This window comes from Microcaecilia unicolor, chromosome 11 (genome assembly GCF_901765095.1).
Source record: "Microcaecilia unicolor chromosome 11, aMicUni1.1, whole genome shotgun sequence".
Taxonomy (NCBI): Eukaryota; Metazoa; Chordata; class Amphibia; order Gymnophiona; family Siphonopidae; genus Microcaecilia; species Microcaecilia unicolor.
This window is the reverse complement of record NC_044041.1, coordinates 168,348,306-168,368,286: the sequence shown is the minus strand read 5'-3', so window position 1 is coordinate 168,368,286 and position 19,981 is coordinate 168,348,306. Positions and strand designations below refer to the sequence as shown.

The 19,981-nt window shown below is 45.5% G+C and overlaps 1 protein-coding gene across 1 annotated transcript in view; it reads left to right on the top strand.

Moving 5' to 3' along the window:
- LOC115480442 overlaps positions 1 to 19,981 on the top strand; it is a 56,202-nt gene that overhangs the window by 20,155 nt on the left and 16,066 nt on the right. Inside the window, exon 4 of the mRNA XM_030219121.1 lies at positions 8,378 to 8,504. Within this exon, the coding sequence (XP_030074981.1) occupies positions 8,378 to 8,504 (127 nt within the window). The remainder of the gene's footprint in view (positions 1 to 8,377; positions 8,505 to 19,981) is intronic.

Here is a 19,981-nt window from a genome sequence, read left to right as displayed (position 1 = left end):
TCCCAAATCTACCTTTCTACCCCTGATATCTCACCTTGCATCCAAACCAAAGTTTCAGCGTGCTTGTCTGACATTGCTGTCTGGATGTCTCAACGCCACCTGAAATTAAATATGACCAAAACCGAGCTTCTCATTTTCCCCCCCAAACCCGCCTCCCCGCTCCCCCCGTTTTCTATTTCTGTTGATGGCTCTCTCATTCTCCCTGTCTCCTCAGCTCGAAACCTTGGGGTCATCTTTGACTCTTCTCTCTCTCCTTCTCTGATCATATCCAGCTGATTGCCAAGACCTGTCGTTTCTTTCTTTACAACATCCATAAAATCCGCCCCTTTCTTTCCGAGCACTCTACCAAAACCCTCATCCACACCCTTGTCACCTCTCGTTTAGACTACTGCAATCTGCTTCTTGCTGGCCTCCCACTTAGTCACCTCTCCCCTCTCCAGTCGGTTCAAAACTCTGCTGCCCGTCTCGTCTTCCGCCAGGGTCGCTTTACTCATACTACCCCTCTCCTCAAGACCCTTCACTGGCTCCCTATCCGTTTTCGCATCCTGTTCAAACTTCTACTAACCTATAAATGTACTCACTCTGCTGCTCCCCAGTATCTCTCCACACTCGTCCTTCCCTACACCCCTTCCCGTGCACTCCGCTCCATGGATAAATCCTTCTTATCTGTTCCCTTCTCCACTACTGCCAACTCCAGACTTCGCGCCTTCTGTCGCGCTGCACCCTACGCCTGGAATAAACTTCCTGAGCCCCTACGTCTTGCCCCATCCTTGGCCACCTTTAAATCTAGACTGAAAGCCCACCTCTTTAACATTGCTTTTGACTCGTAACCACTCGCCTCCACCTACCCTCCTCTCTTCCCTCCCGTTCACATTAATTGATTTGATTTGCTTACTTTATTTTTTGTCTATTAGATTGTAAGCTCTTTGAGCAGGGACTGTCTTTCTTCTATGTTTGTGCAGCGCTGCGTATGCCTTGTAGCGCTATAGAAATGCTAAATAGTAGTAGTAGTAGTAGTAAATGTATTGTACTGTTTTGGGATCTTGCCAGGTATTTGTAACCTGGATTGCCCACTGTTGGAAACAGGATTCTGGGCTTGATGAACCTTCGGTCTTTCCCAGTATGGTAATACTTATGTAAGAAGACAAAAGGGAGAGACAGAGAGAAGATACAGGTAGTGAGGCAAGGAATTTAATGCAATTAATACATTAAAATTGTTAATACAAGTTAAAATTTTAACACGCTAATCATGTCAAAAACACATTAACAGGCTCATTTTCAAAGCACTTAGCCTCCCAAAGTTCCATAGAAACCTATGGAACTTAGCCTCCCAAAGTGCTTTGAAAATATGCCTCTATATGTGCAGCTCTAATATATAAGCATGAGGGACAGTGCTGAGATGATCATAATTGTTGAGTTTAATGATCAAACTCTGTGGGAAGAAGGTATAATTGAGGAGGAGCAAGGATGACGGTTCACCTACAGCAGTGCTTCTCAACCCAGTCCTCAAGCAACACTTACCAGTCAGGTGTTCAGGATATCCACACTGAATATTCATGAGAGAGATTTTAATGCTCTGCCTCCTTGGTATGCAAATGAATATTCATTGTGGATATCCTGAAAACCCAGCTGGCTGGTTGTAGCCCAAGGACAATGATCTAGAGCACCTACTATGAGCCCCGAGCTTGCCCCTGCTCTTCTCTCCACTGGACAGCAACGGCAAAAGTCTAATTGCACAGTGATTGGGAGTGACTGAATTAGCACATCTAGCAGGACCTCCTAAATGTTCGGGCCCTAGGCATGTGCCTAGTTTGCAGATATGAACGTTAGAATTTCCACTGGCTTTAAAATCTACTGCCTATAACAAATTCAGCTGCCCAGTAGGAGAGAGGATATTGGAGCTTGGCCTGAAATACCCCCCCTTAATTGTTAGGGAAATCCTCATGTTTTGTTTTATTCCATTCCTTGAATGCTTCCACTGTGACAGCACAAAAGCCCAGTAGGGAAATAAACGCTATAGGATTCTTTTTGGGTTTTACCAAACTGGTGTGCGCTCAACTCAGATGTAAAGCCATAAACTACTTTTGGTTGGCCATGTCCTTTTAGAAGAGGAATCAAAACAGCAAGCTGCACCAATTACCTGATGTCCTTTATTCTAAACCACAAGAAATACCCAGCAAGGCACCACGTTTCGCTCTACGGCTGCTTTAGGGGTGCAAATACAACAAGATATATGTGTTCTCAGGCTTCACCCAATTAAATCAAATTCCTCACACAGTGCCTTCTTTAAAGGCAGGGGAGTCATAGTAATCGTACAGAAATGGTGGCAGTTTAACTGTACAATTACTGGGATGATATTCAGCCAACAGCAGTCAGCAGGTTTGTTTCTGGCTTCCACTGTTGTTATCCTGGAATATTCAATGCCGGACCATATCTGGGCATTGGCATTGAATATCCGGGTTTATATAGCACTTAACTGCCTAAGGTGAACTTCATAAAGATAGGATGGTATTTTATGCGGTTTGATTTGCCTGGTTAACTTGGGCGGTTGAGGGGGTCTTTTACAAAGCAGCAGTAAGCCCAACGTGGGCTTACCGCTCACTAATCTGGAGCTTTCGCCATCCAATCAGCTGGAGCGTGCGCCATTTCTGGCACTCTGGAAATTTTTTTTCTGTAGTGCGGCACAAACCAATGGGTGGTGGTAAGGCCATGTAAGGGTTATCTTACCGCTTGGCCTTTTGGGGGGGGGGGCATTTTACGCACTGCAGTAAAGGACCCTGGCACACAGAAATAACAGCTCCCGCTGCTACCGCAGGGCCCTTTTTCCCGCAGCATAGTAAAAGGACCCCTAAGTGCTGAATATTAACACTTACTGTCATTTGTTGGTTGTCAGGATTTCTTCCCCCTCCCTCTTCTTTGCATGTCAATCTTTTTGGAACATTAATCACCCCGGTAAGTCATTTTCGGTATTTTAAGTATTATTTTTGATTCTACACTTACATTTTTACCTCCGATTTCACATCTGACTAAAGTTAGGGGTTTTTTTTTGTTTTTTGCAAACTTCAGGCCATTCGACAGGGCAGGAACTGGATACCAACAGGAAACACACAAGAGTCGGGACTAAAAGCTGCCAGGCAGCCACTAAGACAGAAACACAGACAGGTGAGAGTCAGGACAAAGCTGCCAAGCAGCCACTAAAAAGGAACACAGACACAAGACAAGGAAATGCAGACCAGAAACAAGACTAGGAACTAAGCAATAAAACCAAAGCTAACTACACACAAACAAACTAGAATCAGGCAAGAAACTCAGACTAGAACTGGACTAGGCAGAAGTGCACAGAGCACACCCACATACCAGGAACCTTAGACGATGCAAAGGCAAACACAGAAGTTTCCAGGTGGCTGAAGTTCAGCTGCAGGAATCACAAGGCAGCTACGGGTGCTGTTCAGGCACAAACAAGAAAAGTAAGTCTGGCAGCCTGGAAGATCCGGACCGGACTAGGCTGAAGTCTGGAACGTGTGACAGTTCATAGCAACCACCGGTTCAGGCCACCAGAGGGCGAGGTGAGCACAGACAAGGAAAACAGTCACCACCGTGGCAGTACCTCCCCCTCAAGGCCCCCCTGACCTCCACGAGGAATTCAGGTCTCCATGGGTAACAATGGTGAAACCTACGGAGGAGCTTCAAAACGTGACCAGGGGTAGCTGGCCTGGAACTTGAACAGGAGTCAAGACTGGACCTCGGACTGGCATCAGGACTGCTCCTCACCTCTTGGCTGGAGCTGGAACTCAGAATGGGTTCAACATCTTGGCTGGAACTGGAACTTGACTTAGACTCAGCATCTTGGCTGGAACTGGAACTTGACTTAGACTCAGCATCTTGGCTAGGACTGGAACGCGGTGTGGACTCGGCATCAGGGCTGGAACTCGGCCTGGACTCGGCATCTTGGCTGGAACCGGAACTCGGCCTGGACTCAGCATCTCGGCTGGAACCGGAACTCGGCGTGGACTCAGCAGCTTGGCTGGAACTGGAACTCGCCATGGACTCAGCTTCTCGGCTGGAACTGGAACTTGGCGTGGACTCAGCATCTCGGCTGGAACTGGAACTCTGACTGGGCCTCGGACTGGAACCAGGACTGGAGTCAGGCTTGGACTTGGGCTGGAATCAGAGGCTTGGCTAGAAGCAGAACTCTGAACCGGAGCTGGACGGGGACCCGGAAGGCTCCACAAAACCTGCATACGAGCCCTGAACTCGGGGCTTCCACAACGCCTTCTTTCAGCATCCACTTCAGGAATATCCCAAAGGGTTGGATCCAAGGAAAGTTTGCAGCATTACTCAGAGTGTGACAGAAGGATCAAGAGCAGAAACTGGGTTTATAAAGAACCCAAGCCTCCAGAGACGCTTTCTCTCAGCTGCAGCTTCAGGAGTATTCCTTAAGGCTAGATCAGAACAAAGTTTATAGCGGTAATTCTGGAGTGTCATCCAACGATCAAGATCAGAAACTGGGTTGGGACCGGAATCCACACTGGAACTAGGAGCGGAACCCGGGCTGAGCCCCGGATTGTCAACAGAGAAAAAAGTCATGGGCAGAAAACCCAGCAGGAAGGATGATCTTGCCAAGCTCATGGCCTTTGCATTCTGTCAGGCTTCTCACGGAAGCACAGGGTTTGTGAGCCCTTGGACCACTGCCGTGGAGCGGCAGTGGCAGGCAAAACCACCCCCAAACCAGAGGCAAGGCAGAACAGGACTGGAACCCCGGACTGGAGTTGCAGCAGAGGCAAACAAGCTGAGACAGGTAGAGCAGGAACAGCGAGACACCTGCGCTTGACCGCCGTTCCCCAGGAGTTGAGCCCCGGGGTGCAGGTGGCGGGCAGGACTTACAGGACAGGGCAGGAACTGGATACCAACAGGAAACACACAACAGAGTCAGGACTAAAAGCTGCCAGGCAGCCACTAAGACAGAAACACAGACAGGTAAGAGTCAGGACTGAAAGCTGCCAAGCAACCACTAAAAAGGAACACAGACACAAGACAAGGAAATGCAGACCAGAAACAAAGACTAGGAACTAAGCAATAAAACCAAAGCTAACTACACACAAACAAACTAGAACCAGGCAAGAAACTCAGACTAGAACTGGACTAGGCAGAAGTGCACAGAGCACACCCACATACCAGGGACCTTAGATGATGCAAAGGCAAACACAGAAGTTTCCAGGTGGCTAATAAAGCCCATCAGCAGCTGAAGTTCAGCTGAAGGAATCACAAGTCAGCTACGGGTGCTGTTCAGGCACAAACAAGAAAAGCAAGTCTGGCAGCCTGGAAGATCCGGACCAGACTGGGCTGAAGTATGGAACGTGTGACAGTTCATAGCAGCCACCGGTTCAGGCCACCAGAGGGCGAGGTGAGCACAGACAAAGAAACAGTCACCACCGTGACACATGTGGCACAGCCACACTAAGGAATCGTACAGCGGAAGAGTTGTATTATGTCCATTTCATTCTTTAGTTTTGTTGTGTTTTGTAAAGATCAGGCATTTATGTTGGATCGGTAGGGTATGCCTTTTTAAACAGGTTAGTTTTTAGTGTTTTCCGGAAGTTTAGGTGGTCGTTCGTAGTTTTCAAGGCTTTTGGTAATGCGTTCCACAGTTGTGTGCTTATGTAGGAAAAACTGGGCGCATAAGTTGATTTTTATTTGTCCTTTGCAGCTTGGGTAGTGCAGATTTAGGTACGTTCGTGTTGATTCTGATGTGTTTCTAGTTGGTAGGTCGATCAAGTCTGTCGTGTATCCCGGAGCTTTACCATAGATAATTTTGTGAACCAGAGTGCAGATTTTGAAAGCAATGCGTTCTTTCATTGGGAGCCAATGTAGTTTTTCGCGAAGGGGTTTTGCACTTTCAAATCACGTTTTTCCGAAGATAAGCCTAGCTGCTGTGTTTTGAGCGGTCTGAAGTTTCTTTAAGGTTTGTTCTTTGCATCCCGCATAAATTCCATTGCAGTAGTCTGTATGGCTTAGTACCATTGATTGTATCAGGTTACGAAATGTTCCCCTCGGGAAGAATTCTCTCACGCATTTGAGTTTCCACATTGAGTGGAACATTTTCTTTGTTTCCCTGCCCCTCAGTTTTTCATTTGTTTTTGTCTGGTTGATTTTACTATCCTATCAAAACTGTAGTTCCTTTTCTTTTTCTAATGTTATATGTGTTTTAAATTAATTTGTACACCGCTCTGCTGTACTTACCAGTTACAGCGGTATAGTAAATTTAATAAAACTATAAACTATCCAGCTTATTTTCAAACGAGATTGCCAGCCATCTTCCGACACAAATTGGGAGATGGCCAGCGATCTCCTGAACCCGGCCAAATCAGTATAATCGAAAGCCGATTTTGGCCGGCGCCAACTGCTTTCCGTCACGGAGCCAGCCAAACTTCAAGGCAGGGTACAGAAGGCGGGACATGGGCGTGGTTACGAGCTGGCCTGCTTCGCCCAATAATGGAAAAAAGATGGCCGGCTCTGATGAGCATTTCGCTGGCTGCACTTGGTCCATTTATTTTTAGGACCAAGTCTCAAAAAAAGTGCCCTAATTGACCAGATGACCACTGGAGAGAATCGGGGATCACCTCCCCTTACTCCCCCAGTGGTCACCAACCCCCTCCCACCCTAAAGAAATAAAAACAAAAAAATTTTTTGCCAGCCTGTATGCCAGCCTCAAATGTCATACCCAGCTCCCTGACAGCGGTATGCAAGTCCCTGGAGCAGTTTTTAGTGGGTGCAGTGCACTTCAGGCAGGTGGACCCAGACCCATCCCCCCCCCCACCTGTTACACTTGTGGTGGTAAATGTTCAGCCCTCCCAAACCACCCAAAACCCACTGTACCCACATCTAGGTGCCCCCCTTGATCCCTAAGGGCTATGGTAGTGGTGTAGAGTTGTGGGGAGTGGGTTTTGGGGGGGGGGGGATTTGGGGGGCTCAGCACACAAGGTAAGGGAGGTATGCACCTGGGAGCAATTTGTGAAGTCCACTGCAGTGCCCCCTAGGGTGCCCGGTTGGTGTCCTGGCATGTCAGGGGGACCAGTGAATTACAAATGCTGGCTCCTCCCATGACCAAAGGGCTTGCATTTCGCCGGGTTTGAGGTGGCCGGGCCCGGTTTCCATTATGGGTGAAAACCGAAGCCGGCCATCTCTAAACCCAGCGATCTCAACGTTTGACCTAAATGTTGAGATTCAGCCAGCCCCAACCATATTATCGAAAGAAAAGATGGCCGGCCATCTTTTTCGAAAATATGGTTGGCTCCGCCCCTTTGCAGAGCCAGCCCTGAAGATGGCCGGCCATATAGATGGATGGCACTGTTCAATTATGCCCCTCCACATGTTAACTCCATCCCCAGACCACCCACAAAATAGCCAGTTTTCAGTTTGGTAGTTAAGTACCGCTGAATATCAGCAGATAGCCCCACACAAGCGATCAGGGCAGGTGCTATGGACTCTGGCACCCCTCCTGCAAACTACCAATCGACAACAACCACCTCCTCCCCTGTTCCATTATCTCCTCCCTCCCCCATTCCCCCACCCGCCCCCTTTTTGCAAGCTGATTATTTCTTCCACTTCACCTCTCCTTCCCCACCCTCGTTCCGGCATCTCCTCTCTTTGAACCCTTATCTCCCCCCACCAATCCAGCGTCTCCCTCACTTGCATGGTCTAACTTTAAAATGTTTTTTTGTAAGCAGAGGCTTTACTTTGCGGGAGCGATTCAGACATGCTGCCTTCAGCCTCCTCAGCATTCTTCCTCTGCCACAGTCCGCCCCACCTCTGAGGTAACTTCCTGTTTCCGCAGCAGCAGAGGAAGAGTGCCGAGGAGGTCAAAGGCAGCATGTTGAATCGCTCCTGCACTGCAAACTCTCTGCTTAGGAAAAAAACATTTTAAAGTCAGACCGGGCAGGTGAGGGAGACGCCGGCCAGGGGTAGAGAGAAGGGGAAGATATGCCGGCCCAGCTTCGCCATTTCTGCCCCCCCCCCCCCCCCCCCCCCTGCCATGTATACCCTGCTTACCACATTCTGCTGGCCCTGCAAGCGATTTATCTGGCTAGGAAATCACTTTGTATATTGTCCCAACTATGACTCTCCTACTTTTAAAGAAGAAACTGTGTGAGGGATTTGATTTTATAATGTGAAGTCTGAGAACACACACGTTTGTACCCCTGAAGCAGCCATAAGGCAAAACATGGCACCATGTCTCGTATTTCTTGCTGTTTCAATAAAGGACATCAGCTTTGTTGGTGCAGCTTGCTGTTTTCTGGATGATTTTGTGAGCTGACTATACTTCTGTTTTTATCTACATGTCCTTTTAGATCCTGTCCTAACCAGTCTAATTTATTAGGCAGGCCATTCATTTCTGGAGATCCATATGGGACTCAAGGAGTACTTTTAAACTGGGATGCAGCCGGCCTGGATTGAAGTTCTTACAAGCATACCTTACATCACTGAATATAGATCCCATAGACACAGTAAGTATCTGAGCCCATAAAATGCTCTGAATAAAATGTGAAACTGAGCCCTCAAAAATCTTTATTTATTGCATTTATAGTTTGCCTATTACCTAAATGGGTAACAAAAAACATACATAATTGAAATTAAACAGACAAACATACATAACAAATCACAATAAAAAGTAGCAGGGCGAAACATATCCCCTTTTAGTTAAAAAGTGACACCTTTATAGCCTCCAGCATGCCACATTGCAATGACAGGTTAGTGTGGTGATTTTAATTCACTGCAGTGTTAAGTAATAACACAAACCATTTGGTTTTAAGACAATTATATAAAGAATTTTCTATGTTAAAGCATGTATTACACTTGGAAATGGCTCTTTTTTAAAATGTGAGGAGAAATACATGCAAATAAAAAAGAACAGTACAGTGACAGGATGGTGCATAGGCATTTCCAGGGGTATAGTCTGGGAGGAGTGGCAATATCTCTGTGTATTTTATAAAATACACTAGTACACACATCAAGTAGACACATACATTTACAACCTCTCTGCAGCAGGTGTAAAATTATGACAAAATTATGACTATTTCAGTGCAGCTGGGACTGGCGCCTGTTTTGTAAAGGCGCATAGTTAGCTATTTCCATTTATTAGTTCTTACGTCCCACATTATCCAAACATAGTTCAGGTCAGTGTGGCTTACAATTTTGTGCTAAAGTATACCATCAGATCTACTACAGCAAAACTGGTGGTGGTGAGGAGTTAACTGGTCACAATACAAGATACACTTCTAACTAAGTGGGTCTTTTAAAAGCCACACTCGCATTTTTAGTGTGTGCTAATGATTAGCGTGTGCTAAATGCTAAAGATGCCCATATGAATATATGGGCATCTCTAGCATTTAGCGCATGCTTATTTTTTAGAGTGCGCTAAAAATGCTAGTGTACCTTTTGTAAAAGGACCCTTAAGATTATACATTTTTAACTAGATTTATACAGGCAGATCAGGCTGAAGGTATAGGGTTGCAGTTCAGTTTTCAAATATTATATATTCCTCCATTTTATCATAATAGGGTTAAATAATACAACTGTGGGTTAATAAGACAATACACAAATAAAACCATAGGTTGTTAAAACAGTATACAAGTGATATAATGCTGTTTAATAGGGTGTTAAAAGAGATCAGTAGGTCATGCTCAGAAAGTTTATAATATTATTGCAATATTTAGATATCTGTATTGCAAGTGATCAAGTTGCTGTGCTCAAGCAATGTGTTATCTAGTAATTATTGAGGCTCTGTTGTCTCAATAAAATTATATCAAACAAATGGGTTTCAAACCAGTGGCTGTAAACTGTGATAACACACACCAAAAACAGACTCCCACTGACAAATTTCACTTCTGAAAATTCTTATTAAAAAAGAGGGACCATCAAAACCAACGTGCACTTTTTGCAAACGTGCTTCGATAAAGTGTCCACCTGGCTCCATGAACATCATTTAGTCCTAAACCCATTAAAGACCACAGTATGTTGGCTTTACAGGTGATGCATCGGTTCCTTCTTTGATTCCGGTGTTGTTTGGTGCCCCAATCTCTCCTTGCTGCTATTTTCGGAATGTCCATAATACCTGAGGTTGTCAAGGAATCTAGTTTCCCTTTTCAGTGTCACTTTTAGGGGTGAGAGAGGGGGACAGTTACCACTGACGGATTAAGAAGAGGTCATGCTGTAATCCCTCCAGTGGTCATCTACTCAATCAGGGCACCTTTTTATATCCTGGACGTGATTGATACAGGTCTGTTTTATGACCTGGATGTTGCTTCCTGCTTGATTATCACTGTTGGCCGTTCACTATCCAAAGAGTGGCCAGCACTGAATATCCAGATAAGGTAGTCAGCAGCAGAACTTATCTAGATAGTAGCCATATTCAGTATCCCAATAAGTTCTGAGGGGGTTGATATTCAAAGCAATTTAACTGGCCAGATATGTCTCCTGGCTAGTTAAATCGCTTGTTTGGGGCTAAGCGGTCATATTCAACAGCATTTAATCAGATTTTGTCACTGAAAATGTCTGGTTAGTGCGCAATGTGAAACTAGCTATTTTGGGGGGGGGGGGCGGAATCAGTCCTATCTTTATGCAGTTCACCATAGCTGGTTAAGTGCTGAATATTGCCAGCATTGAATTTCCAGGGATAACGCTGGCAGTGGTTAGCTGAATGCTGTTGTGATCCTGGGTGATGAGCCCTCGGACTGTAGTCGGATTCAGTGACCAAAGCAGACAGGTCACTTCTGGAGTTGAAGGAGAAGGGGCAAGACAAGAGCTTGGCACAACAGGAACCAGGAGACAAGCGGGCTAGGCAAGCAGGAATCAGGAGACCAGCAGACTTGGCAAGCAGAAATTAGGAGACCAGTTGCGAAGGCACTCGAGGTGGGGCTGGGTTTGCCTAAAAATGCCTAGACCCATTACGTCACTCCATTGCGCCCCTCCATCATCCGCCTAGCCCTATAATGAGCTGCAGCATGCACGCATGCGCCCTAGGTGGGCGTGCGCAACAGCGGGCATGGGAGGATGTTGTTCCACAAGCCACTCTGAGGGGTAAGTGCGGTGGGGGTCAGGGCCTGGATCACGGCAGTGCTATGACAGTACCTCCTCCTCAACAGCCCCTCCCCCTGCGCCCGGGCTTGGATTTGTGAGGGAACAGGCGGTGAAACTGGAGGATGAGGACTGGAGTATGGACTTTAGCCGCTGGTTCCCAGTGGGTTCAAGTAGGTTATATCAACGCCAGATCCGTCGTAAACAAAACAACTACAGTAACAGACTGGATCACGTCAGAAAACCGTGACCTAATCTTCATCAGTGAAACCTGGATCCATGATCAAAAGGACCCCATAATCCTTGACCTATGCCCTCCAGGATACAAAATTATTCACTGGACCAGAAGGGAAAAGAGAGGTGGAGGCATAGCACTAATATATCGATCCCACTTTACAACCGAAACCACTGCCGAGTCCATAACAACTCAACTCGAAATTGCCTCAATCAGAATCCATAGCTTGATCACCTGAATTGCATCTTGTTTTACAGACCACCAGGTAATTGGAATGTAAGCCAGCCAATCTTCATGGACTTCATTTCAAACACTTGTGCAATCTACTCAAACATACTGATACTAGGAGATTCAAACTCTGCCAGCGCACGAGAATGCAAGGAATTCCTACATTTATGGGATCTCAAATGGCCACACATGCAAGCAACCCACGTCAAAGGGCACACACAACCTCATCTCATACAAATTGGCCACAGACCAAAACCTAATAATAAATGATGATATATGGACCGATCACTACAAACTAAACCTATCCCTAAACTTGCGGAAGAAGGGCTCACGCCATATACAAGAACATACAACCTACAGCACAAGAGGCCAAATAAGACTCGAAAACATTCTGGCAACAAATATACAATAACGAATGGACAACACAAACAGACTCTATACACTACCTTTCTAACTGGGACAAAAGATGCAGAAGCATACTAGACGAAATAGCACCCATACAAACAAGAACATCTCAAAGGCATATCGCGATACCATGGTTCAACGATGAACTGAAAAAACTAAAAACACAATCCAGCCAACTCGGAAGAGCATGGAAAAAAAAAAAAGACGAACACACGTTCAACGCTTGGAAACAATTACAAAGAAAATACAAATACGCAACAAGACAGGCCAAAAGGGCATATTACAGAACCAAAATAGGACCAGACTACAAAGACACGAAGAAACTATACCAACTCATAAACAAACTACTAGCCACCACCTTAATCACCACAACCAACACAGACATCCCATCTGCAGACAAACTTGCTAAATATTTCAATGAAAATTGTAAACTTCCTCTCGACAATACTAATATCGAAAACTTCATCAACAGCCTGGACCCAACCCCCGGAGAATACCCAGCGGACCAAATCTGGTCAAACTTCGCTCCTCTCACCACTGAAACAGTTACCCATGCGATTTATAAGTTCTCAGACACTCATTGCAAATTGGATACGTGCCCCAGCTATCTCATAAAAACCGCCCCCGACCGCTTCATAGCAGACCTTACATCCCACCTAAACTACTTACTCCAACAATGTCTCTTCCCTAAGGAAAATGGCAACATCTTACTCACCCCAATTCCAAAAGACACCAAGAAAAAGACACGTGAACTCACCAATTACCGCCCAGTAGCATCCATCCCACTAGTAGTCAAACTGATGGAAAGCATGGTAACCAAACAACTCGGTGATTACATGAACAAATTCTCAATCTTACATGAATCACAATCAGGATTTCGTCCCCTCCATAGCACTGAAACAGTACTCATTACACTCCCGGCCAAATTCAAGCAGGAAATAGCAATAGGCAATAGTATACTTCTCCTTCAATTCGACATGTCTAGTGCATTCGACATGGTAAACCACAATAGACTACGACGGTATTGCTGGAAACATACTAAGCTGGATCAAGGGTTTCCTAACCACTGGAACATAGCAAGTGAAATCTAAATCAAACATATCACCGTGGAAAGCCGACTGCGGAGTACCTCAAGGATCACCACTATCACCGACCCTCTTCAACCTAATGATGACACCACTAGCCAAGTCCTTATCCAATCAAAGCCTCAACCCATTCATCTATGCAGTACCTCAAGGATCACCACTATTACCGACCCTCTTCAACCTAATGATGACACCACTAGCCAAGTCCTTATCCAATCAAGGCCTCAACCCATTCATCTATGCAGATGACGTCACAATATACATACCTTACAAACACGACCTGACAGAAATCACCAGTGAAATCAAGCTCAGCCTAAACACCATGGACTCATGGGCAAATGCATTACAACTAAAACTCAATACAGACAAAACACACTGTCTCATCCTCTCATCCCAATACAATACAAACAAACCCACAAATATAAACACCCCAGACTACACCCTCCCTATCGCAAGCCTGAAAATCCTCGACTGTAACCTTACACTTGAGAGCCAAGTTAACTCTACAACTAAGAAAATGTTCCACTCAATGTGGAAACTCAAATGTATGAAACCATTCTTCCCGAGGGAAACATTTTGCAGCTTGATACAATCAAGGGTACTAAGCCATGCAGACTACTGTAATGGAATTTACGTGGGATGCAAAAAAAACAACTCATAAAGAAACTTCAGACTGCCCAAAACACAGCAGCCAGGCTTATATTTGGAAAAACGCGATTCAAAAGTGCCAAACCCCTCCGAGGAAAAACTACACTGGCTACCATTTAAAGAACATATTGCTTTCAAAATCTGCACCCTGGTCCATAAAATTATCTACGGCAAAGCCCCGGGATATATGACAGACCTCATAGACCTACCAACAAGAAACGCAATTGGATCAACACGAACTGACCTAAATCTCCACTATCCAAGCTGCAAAGGTCTCAAATACAAATCAACTTATGGATCCAATTTCTCATACATAAGCACACAACTGTGGAACGCACTACCAAAAGCCGTGAAAACAACGTACAACTACCTAAACTTCCGGAAATCACTAAAAACCAACCTGTTCAAAAAGGCATACCCCATCGACCCAACTTAAGTGCCTAAACTCCGCAACACAATAAAACCAAAGCTTGTAACAGACTCTACATAACTCTTCCTCTCTATAATTCCCCAATGTGTCTATAACACATGAACCTTATCCAACCACATCAATGCCTTGTACTTGTTTCTCTACCGGAGATGGCAAACGCCTCTACGGAACAATGTAAGCCACACTGAGCCTGCAAATAGGTGGGAAAATGTGGGATACAAATGTAACAAATAAAATAAAATTGTCCTCTGGGCCAAAGCCCTTCCAAGCAATGAAATACTGTAATCTGCCTCGTACCCTTCGCAAGTCCAGTACCCTGCACTTCATACTCCTTGTCGGGGTCCGCATCAACCGGTAGTGGTGTAGGAAAAGCCTTAGTAATTTTCCTTAATAACGGAGGTTTCAGCAAGGACATGTGAAAGGTGTTGTGGATCTGTAGTTTTAGTTGGTATGTGACAGGGCCAATCTGATGGGTCAATGAACCGAGGGAAAAACTGGGCTGAAGGCATTTTATGGCATAGATCCCATGTGGAAAGTCATACCAGGTCCCCTATCTGGAAAAGGGGCATGGGGCATCTCCTTTTGTTGGCCTGTTGAATCTTTGAGTCGTCTGAAGTAGGAGATCTTCCAGATCTGAGAAAGTGAGGTAATAGTATTTGCAACCACAGGGACTTCTGGACCTAGGGGTACAGGCATAGTATTCAGGGATGTTGGACAAAGACAATCCAAAAAGAGGAGAGGCCCCAGTGGATGCACTCACATGATTAATATGACAGAACTCCGCCCACAGTAACAGCTGAGACCAGTTGTCCTGTAGGACAGAGACATAGGCTCTGATTCGTTCTCTCAGTTTGACCATTAGTCTGTGAATGGTATCCTGAGGGGAATTCCAGTTTTACCTGGAAAGAGCAATTGAGGTATCACCAGAATTTGGAGGTGAATTGTATACCCCAATCAAAGACAATGGACATAAGTAAGCCATGCAATTGGAAGACTTCCTTGAGAAAGTGGTGGGCCAAAAATAGATGTGGTTGGTAATCCAACATTTCCAAAAACTGGTCCACCACCCCTATATAGTAGTATAACAGAGTGGTGAAGATCTGTAATGAAATCCATTGCAGTGTACTTCCATGATTCCTTAGGTACGGGGAAACAGTTGCAGAAGGCCCTAAGGACGGGCATGGCAGGGTTTCTGGTGGCACACACTGGACAGGATGAAATGAATTCCCTTATATCTTTCTTGAGAGTGGATTGGAAAATACGCCAAATCACAATGTAAATTAGACATCTGCCCTAGTAGTCTAATAAGATCAGCACCCAAACAATTCAAAATAGACATCACGAATCACGTAAATCATAGACTTCAAAATGGACTCTTCCCCACGGACAAAGGAAACATCCTACTTACACCGCTACATGCTAAAAAAAAGCACAATGGACCTAACCAACTAGCGACCAGTAGCATCTGTTCCACTCATAACCAAACTCATGGAAGGCATAGTAACGAAACAACTTACTGAATACCTAAATAACCATTCAATTCTCCACGAATCTCAATCAGGATTTCGGTCAAATCATAGTACCGAAACTGTGCTAGTGTCTGCACTGAACTAATTTAAACAAGAAATTGCAAGGGGCAACAACATACTCTTCCTACAATTCGACCTGTCCAGTGCCTTTGACATGGTTGACCATGAAATACTATTACATATACTAGAATACTTTGGAATAGGAGGCACAGTTCTCAAATGGTTCAAAGGATTCCTGACCACAAGATCATACCAAGTAACAACGAAAGCGGACAGATCACCCCCATGGACGCCTGAATATGGCGTACCCCAAGGATCCCCCCTCTCACCAACTTTTTTCAACCTGATGATGATACCTTTGGCTAAACTTCTAGCAACTGAAAACCTCAACCCTTACATATATGCAGATGACGTCACGATCTCCATTCCGTTCAGACACAATCTAAATGAAATTACCAACGAGATTAACCAAAGCCTCCAAATAATGCATTCCTGGGCAGATGCATTCCAACTGAAACTAAATGCAGAAAAAAAACACAATGTCTTGTTCTCACCTCACGACATAACACAAAAAGCTTCCCTACCATAACCACACCATACTGTTCTCTGCCTATCTGAAAACTTGAAAATTCTAGGAGTAACCATAGATCGAAACCTCACTCTCGATGCTCACGAAACACGACGAAAAAGATGTTCTATGCCATGTGGAAACTCAAAAGAGTAAAACCTTTCTTCCCGAGATACATATTCCGCACCCTGATACAGTCAATGGTGATAAGTCATCTCGATTACTGCAATTCACTGTACACAGGCTACAAAGAGCAGAACATCAAATATCTCCAAACTGCCCAGAATACTGCGGCCAGACTCGTATTTGGAAGGGCCAAATATGAAAGCGCAAAACCCTTAAGAGAGAAACTACACTGGCTCCCACTTAAGGAACGTATTGCATTCAAGATCTGCACAATGGTACACAAAATCATTTACGCAGACGCCCCAATCTACATGTTAAACCTTGTGGACTTATCTCCCAGAAACGCCTCAAAATCATCCCGCAAATTTCTCGACCTACACTTCCCCTACTGCAAAGGACTAAAATACAATGGAACGCACTACCTAGAGACCTGAAAACAATCAATGAAACAACGATATTTTGCAAATCCCTCAAGACATATTTCTTCAACAAAGCCTACAATGATAACCTAGAACCTTACTAATCCACCTCTGAAAACCCATCGTCCAGTATACCTATTAAATTCTTTCCTTCTTCTCTCTACTTCTTCCCTTAATTAATCTCGGCATAACAATAATTGTACCCGACATCCAGGATTAACTGTATGTAACAAAATTATGTAAGCCACTTTGAGCCTGCAAATAGGTGGGATAAGGTGGGATACAAATGCAATAAATAATAATAATATGAGCGAGAAATGAGCTCCTTGGACCTCAGATTCCAGGATGACCAGCAATTCTAGAATCGTGGCTCCACTTGAGGACGTCCTTCCAAAGTTATCTATGGACGATAGTCTTGCTCGGCGGCACTGATGTGACAGTAGCAGTCAAGATCCCGAGCTGGGTCAATGACATGCTGAAGGTCAGATGTCTGTTCACTCATTTCCATGGATCAGACAGGGCGTTCGCCTTATTATTCTCCGCTGGTCGAAAGCACAGTTGGAAATTGAAACATGAGAAAAACAAGGGCCATTGGGCTTGTCATGGGTTAAGCTAACATGCCTCCTGAAGATATAACAAATTCTTATGGTCGGTCAGTACAATGAAGAAGAATTTGGCCCCTTTGAATAAGTGGCTCCACTCCTCCAGCACCAATTTTATGGCCAAAAGTTCCTAGTCTCCTATTGTATAGTTTCTCTTGGCTGGGAAAAATTTCTGTGAGAAGAAAGCACAGGGAAGTAGTTTCCCACAGGTATGGTTCTGGGATAGGATGGCTCCCGCTCCAATGGCTGAGTCGTCTACTTCAACATAGAACCTTTTCCCAGGCTTGGGGTGTCTAAGGATCGGAACAGTCATAAAGGCCTGGTTCAGATGGTCAAATGCGGCTATGGCTTCGGGTGGCCAGTCCCGGGGAGTTGCCTCCTTCCAGGTGAGAGCCGTTAGAGGTGCTGCAATAGCAGAGTAATTCATGATGAACTGTTGGTAATAGTTGGTGAAGCCCAGAAATCTCTGGCGAGCTCAGTGATCCAAAGGTCGAGGCCAGTCAAAAATAGCAGACTGCTTGGCCAGGTCTATTCATAGCTCCTGATCAGAGATGAAATAACCCAAAAAGGGTAATTCAGAGCGTTCAGACACATTTCTCCAATTTGGCAAATAGTTGGGTCAGGTGAAGACAGTGGAGCACCATCTTGACATGCTGCCTGTGCTGTTCAAACAAACTGGAGAAGATCAGGACAATCATTGAGATAGACAAGAACGCATTTGTACAACAGGTCTCGTAATATATCATTAATGAAAACAGCAGGAGCATTGGCCAGAACAAAGGGCATGACAAGCTATTCATAGTGCCCGTCTCTGGTGTTGAAGGCTGTTTTCCATGCATCTCCCTCCCGGATACGGATGAGGTTATAGGCTCATAGATCTAAATTGGTGAAGAATTAGTCGGTCAAAGAGTTCAGAGATGAGTGGTAGGGGATATTTTTATTCTTCACGGTAATCGCATTTATGCCTCTGTAGTCTATGTACGGCCGCAGTCCCCCCCCCCCCCCCCCCAACCCTTCATGCCTATGAAAAAGAATCCTACCCCGGCTAGGGACGTAGAGGGACGGATGAACCCCTGCTGCAAATTGTCCTTGATATAGGTGGACATGGCTTCAGTCTCAGGGCACAACACTGGGTAGACTTTACCCCGGGGGAGGGGTGTCTTCCCAGGCAACATTTCAATGGGATAGTTGTAGGCCTGATGAGGAGGAAGGGTCTCTGCCTGTTGTTTAGAGAAGACATCCACAAACTCCTGTAGTAGGCCTGCGGTAGGGTCTTCCCAACTTCCAGCTTATTAACAGCCATCAAACATGGGGAGAGTAATGGAGCGCCAACACCGTCCTCGACATGGCCGACCCCAAGCTGCTATTTGACCCTGATTTCAGTCGATCTGGGGGTTGTGCCATTGTAACCAAGGGAGGCCCAGTATGATGGGGTTCACGGCCATTTGTAGAACATACAGCATTATGCCCTCCCTCTGTAACACCCTAATCTGGAAACTGAGCGGGAGTGGTTTGGTCTTGATGAGTCCCTGAATGTATCCATAGACAGGACACTGGGATGGGTTGAGGCAAGGGGAATATGATAATGATGGACTAGTTGCCTCTTGCCGTGGAATCTATGAACGCTTCAGCGAAGAACTCCGGGTTCCAAATCAGTTGCAGCTGGAACCAATAACTGGGTGTGGGAGTTTTTGGAAGGATTCTAGTCCTGCCTCCCTGGCCAGAACTAGACTTGTAGGTTTCCCAGCTTCTTAAATCACCAGCAGGCGTAGTATCCTTTCTCCCCACAGTACAAGCACAGTTTCTGTGCCTGTCTCTGCTACTTCTCTTAATCTGAAAGCCTCAGCCAATACACCTGCATAGGTTTCCCATTGTTGGTGGATGAAGCAGACTGAAGGGGGAGGTGCAGGTTTACGCTGGAATGTGAGAGCCGACCAAAAAGGCCTGCGACTGACCTGGCGTTCTAAAATTCTCTCACAGAAGCAGATATCCACTCGTGTGCATAGTAAAATTAGATCAGCGAGATTTGTAGGGAGCTCACACCTGGTCAGTTCATCCTCAATCTGTGAGGCTACGCCTTGCCAGAACACAGGAGCTAGGCTCTCGTTATTTCATTCCAGTTCAGCCGCTAGAGTTCGGAATCGAATGGCATAGTCACTTAGTGTCTGTGACCCCTGTCGTAAGCTCAGTAACTCAGTGGCTGCTTAGGTAGCTTTGCCAGGTTCCTTGAAAATCCAGTGAAAATGGACAAGAAACTCTGCCAGGTTGTTCAGTATAGGCTCATTCCTCTCCTAATTAGGAGAGGTCCTGGCAAGAGCAGGGTCAGCAAGGAGGGAAATGAGATAGGCCACTTTGGCCCTATCAGAAACAAAGTCTCGTACTTCGAATACAATTTGACATTGTTTCATGAACCTCCAGCAGGTTTTTGGGTCCCCATTGAAGCAAGGAAGTGGGGCGACGTGGATCCCCACGCCACTGGGAACAACAGCCAGTCCAGGTTCTACGACATGAGGTGGGACTGCTGCTAGAGCTACTTCCAGCCCTTGGATATTGTCAATCCAATGGGTCAACATTTGTATGACCCCGGATAGCTATTGTACCTGGAGCGCAAGCTGCTGCAGCAGCTGTAGAAC